Source organism: Orycteropus afer, unplaced genomic scaffold, assembly GCF_000298275.1.
Source record: "Orycteropus afer afer isolate SDZICR_OR568_19922 unplaced genomic scaffold, OryAfe1.0 scaffold00108, whole genome shotgun sequence".
Classification (NCBI taxonomy): Eukaryota; Metazoa; Chordata; class Mammalia; order Tubulidentata; family Orycteropodidae; genus Orycteropus; species Orycteropus afer.
The window spans coordinates 944,532-949,250 of NW_006921695.1; the positions used below are offsets into that span (position 1 = coordinate 944,532).

The 4,719-nt window shown below is 38.9% G+C and overlaps 1 protein-coding gene across 1 annotated transcript in view; it reads right to left on the reverse strand.

Moving 5' to 3' along the window:
- Window positions 1-204: 204 nt before the first annotated feature.
- Window positions 205-4,719, reverse strand: part of ATP5PF (ATP synthase peripheral stalk subunit F6) — a 9,539-nt gene continuing 5,024 nt past the window's right edge. The window contains exons 2-3 of the mRNA XM_007943491.1: window positions 986-1,110; window positions 205-242 (exon numbers count right to left, since the gene is read on the reverse strand). Coding sequence (XP_007941682.1) covers window positions 205-242; window positions 986-1,110 — 163 coding nt within the window. The remainder of the gene's footprint in view (window positions 243-985; window positions 1,111-4,719) is intronic.

Here is a 4,719-nt window from a genome sequence, read left to right on the forward strand (position 1 = left end):
GCCTCCTTACAACAAGCAAAAGGATTTAAAACTCCCAGAACAGAACTCAATATACTTAAACATACACTCAACATCACTAATTTATTTGGAATCAGAATTAACAAAAGAACATTTGACAATTGTGAAATATATATTTATTCTGATACCACCACTTAGTTGTACAATAATCCACGAAAAATTACCAGACTGATTTTATATATTGCTTCAGGACTGGGGTTTTTCAACAGCTTCAAATTTGGGATCTAAGAGGGAAAAAAACAGGTTCATGCTTAGTCAAACTGTAAAAATATGCATTATTTATAATTTGTCAAGATTTAGTCAGTCTTCTCATTTTTTTAATATATACATATTTTAAACATCTTATGTAGAAATAGAACAGTTAAAAATTTATTCAGCCCTTACAATGCCAGGCTCTGTACTAACCAACTTTACGTATATTACCATATTTAACTACAACAAGCATATGAAGAGGAGCTCTGGTGGCATAGTGCCTAAGGCATTTGACTGTTAACTAGAAGGTCGGCGCTTCAAACCCACCAGCTGCTCCACAGAAGTAAGACAGAGCAATGTACTTCCATAAAGATTTATCTTCTTGGAAACCCAAACAGTGTCACTATGAGTCAGAATCGACTCAATGGCAGTGAGTTTGGTTTGGTTTGTTTGAATCATATGAAAAAGACAGAACTTCCCCTAAATGCCAGATACAGAAACAGGTACCTGTTAACCATCCAAGTTCACCCAGGTCATAAATGTCAGAATTCACTATCATGGAGTTTGAGTCCAGATTTCTTCTGTTTACCCTTTATGTTATGTGGTTTCCTATACTGATGGCACACACTTTCCTAAGAGCTTTCTATACACGTATCATTGACCTACTAAATTCACCAGTATTTGTCATTCAACAACGCAAATAAATCAGCAAATAAAAATATTCTTCCCTAAAATAATCTTCCACAGGCATAAATCTGTGATTAACAGGACTTGCCTTCGAATTGGAAGCTTGGGAATGTATTCATGTCTGCTTTACCATACATTTGCTTAAGCTTAAAAAGCTCCTTCTCCAGCTCTTGCTGATATTCTGGGCCAACATCAACAGGTCCTCCAGATGCTCTGTTGTGTAAATGAACAAAGAAAAACTCATTTTATAGACTAGTTTACAAAAACAAAATTACTTTTCACCATGAAGTTTTAATACACCTTTTAAACAAATTCTGAAATTCAGTTTTTTAGTATCAAGGATACTTTTTTTAAGAGTTTCAAAATGCAGGAATTTGCAATCTGTCAGCTCTGTCATTTAATAACTGTGAAAATAGGAATAAATCACTAAGTGCTTTAAACTGCAGTTTATATATCTAAAAAGGAAGGTCCTTACTAATCAGTGTTGAAAGAAATTAAAGAAATAATGCACATGTACCACTTAGCTCAGAGCCTGGCACTGAGTGAGCACTCAAAATCTGTTACCTATTAAGGTAACTAGTACCTTTAAATCAGCCACCACTAAATGTTTACATAAGTCTTTTAAAACATCTTAGTAAATTTAAGTCTCTATAATACAGGCCTAGGAGCTCTGGTAGCATAGTGGCTAAGACACTTGCCTGCTAACCAGACGGCTGGCGGTTCAAACCCACCAGCCACTCCTCGGAAGGAAGGTTGGGCAATCCTACTTCCGTAGTGATACTGCCTCAGAAACCCAAGGAGGGGTCGCTATGAGTCGGGGCCGACTCGACGGCACATAACAACAACAACAACAATACAGGCCTATCTAAGAAGTAAAATATTTTCTACTCTCAAAGACGGCAGTTTGGAAAAAAAAAAAAGTTATATGTTTACAAATATTTGTAGTGCCAAGGGAGTTCTGTGATAAGCTTCAAAAGCACTGTTTAACAAAAAGTTATTCAAGATTACTTTCTGGTGAACTAATCAGGGAAAATTTTATTTACAAATGTAGTATTTGAGGTAAATAAGGTATGGTAGGTCAAATACACTTGATTTTCATTTGAAACTATTAAATGACTGAAAATATAAAGTCACAGAGGTGGTAAAGCATTGGCTCTGAAGGGAACTACCAAGTAGTCTAGATAAAAAAGCCAGCAGGACCTGGATCATGGTAGACCTAAAATGGTAAGTCTGGAAGTTTGTAATTTATTTGCTAAACAATAAAATGACAAAATGAGAGCTGTGCTCTGGGATAATAAATACAGACTCACGGACAAGGAGCAGGATCTATTAGATCTAATGGATTCACTTCACAAATTTTTCTGGCAACTATCAATGAAAATTAGTAACTTGAAAGTATTTACAAGTGAGACATCTATTAAGGGTAGTAGCACTTTCACATATGCCTATGATCAAAGTATAGAGTGTTACATTAAATATTTTTTTTCTTTTTACAAAAGTACCTTAATTGACAACTTCAGTTTAAGAATTTGTTAATGATGCTTCTTGTGACAGACCTAATTTTCTTCTACATCAGCACTAATAGACTTTCAGTGGTGATAAAAAGTGCTCTCCATCTGTGCTGTCCAATATGGTATCCACTACTCATATCTGAGCTCTGGTGGTGTAATGGTTACAGCATTTGGCTGCAAACCAAAAGGTTAGTGGTTCGAACCCACCAGGTGCTCCACGGAAGAACAATGAGGCAGTCTGCTTCCGTAAAGATTTATAGCCTTGCTCTGTAAACTTTTTAGGAGCTCTGATAGCACAGGGCCTAAGGCACTTGACTGCTAACCAGAAGACTGGCGGTTCAAACCCACCAACCACTCCTCGGAAGGAAGGTTGGGCAATCTACGTCCGTAGAGATACCACCTCGGAAACCCAAGGAGGGGTCGCTACGAGTCAGGGCCAACTCAACAGCACGTAACAACAACAACACTCATATCTGAGGAGTCCCTGGGTTGTACAAATTGTTAAGTGTTCAACTACTAGCTGAAAGGCTGGTGATTTGAACTCACCTAGAGGCATCTCAAAAGACAGGACCTGATCATAAAAAAAAGGGACCAGGTTTGCTGGTCCGATAGAGCCTGGTAGAACACCTCAGATTATGGCCCCCTAGCTGCCCTTTAGGTCTGGAATTAAACCCACTCCTGTGGCTTCCAGCTAAACAAAAGATAGGCATATGAGCTGAATATTTACATTAGACAGATACACTTCTTGGAGAGATCAATCATGAGAGAATAGAAGGGCTGTGTACATACAGGGAGACAGCTCAGGGGGCAGGAGTGCATGGAGGGAAGGACATAGGGAAGAGGTAAGTATGAGGAGGAAGTGGGAAGAGAGCTGTTGCATTGTGGGAAATTGCAGTCAATGTCACAAGAGAAGTGTATGTGAACTGCTGTATGGAAAATGAATTTGCTCGGTAAAATTTTACCCAAATCACAATTAAAAAAAAAAAAAAAAGGCCCTGGCAATCTGATATGAAAGGTCACAGGTCACATCATTGAAAATGTTATGGAGCAATTACATACCTCACACATAGGGGCTCCATGACTCAGAAGCTAACAAGAGTCATATTTGGCTACTGAGTACTAGAAATGTGGCTAAACTGACTAAATGAATTTTTATTTTATTGTAACTAAATTTAAAACCTTATGTACACAGTGGTGAATAGTGCAGTCTAGATTGCCTTCAACCAGATATTCTTCCATGTCTGGCATACACAAAGTTTTAGAAGATCCAATCAGTCTCAACAATTTGATACTGCCTCGGAAATCCAAGGAGGGGTCGCTATGAGTCAGGTCCAACTCGACGGCACACAACAACAACAACTGTTACCTTTAATATGCAATTCTCTTATGACAAAAAAGAGTCCAAAAATCATCTGTCTCTTCAACTGAGTACGTGTTTCTGCCCATTTTCTTTACTACTATATCCTCTGGGTCTAGCACAATGACTGGAACAAAGTAGACATTTCAAAAGGTAATTGTTTACTTAAATAAATTTCCTCCTTGCCAAAGTATCAATTCCAACTCATAATGACCCGACAGGACAAAAGGACAAAGTAGAACTTTCCCATTGGGTTTCCAAGGCTGTAATTTTTACAGAAGGAGCCCTGGAGGCACAGCTTAAAAATGCTTAGCTATTGACAGGTTACTGGTTTGAACCCGCCAGCTGCTCCATGGGAGAAATATGTGGCAGTTTTCTTCTGTGAAGATTTATAACTTTAGAAATCATATGGGGCAGTTCTATTCTGTCCCATGGGGTTGCTATGAGTCAGAATGAACTCAACAGCAAAAGGTTTGATTTTTTTGGTTTCAATCTTTATGGAAACAGACTGCCATATCTTTTTCCCATGGAGCTGCTGGTGGGTTTGAACTGCCAACCTTAGAGTTAGAAAATGTTCTAGTTACCTAGTATCGCTCTGACAAAAATATATACCACAAATGGGATGGTGTTAACAAACAGGAGTTTATTCTCTCACAGTTTGGAGGCTTTAAGTCCAAGTTCAAAGCGTCAGGCTCTAGGGGCTGGATGAACCCTGGGCTTCAGCTCTGCCTCTTGCTTCCAGCCCACTGAAGCTAGAGGCATCTCTTCACTCAGGCAGTTACTGGCTGCTGAGGCTAACAAGCCCAAGGTCGACAAATAAAAAGGCACAGTCCTGATGTTACCAAACCACACAGCAGGCCATTAATTCAAGTCCATTCTAAGTCCCAAGGTTGGCATAGCATGGCAGGCTGCTGAACAATGACATGGCTACATGGAGGGTCCAAGCATGCCATA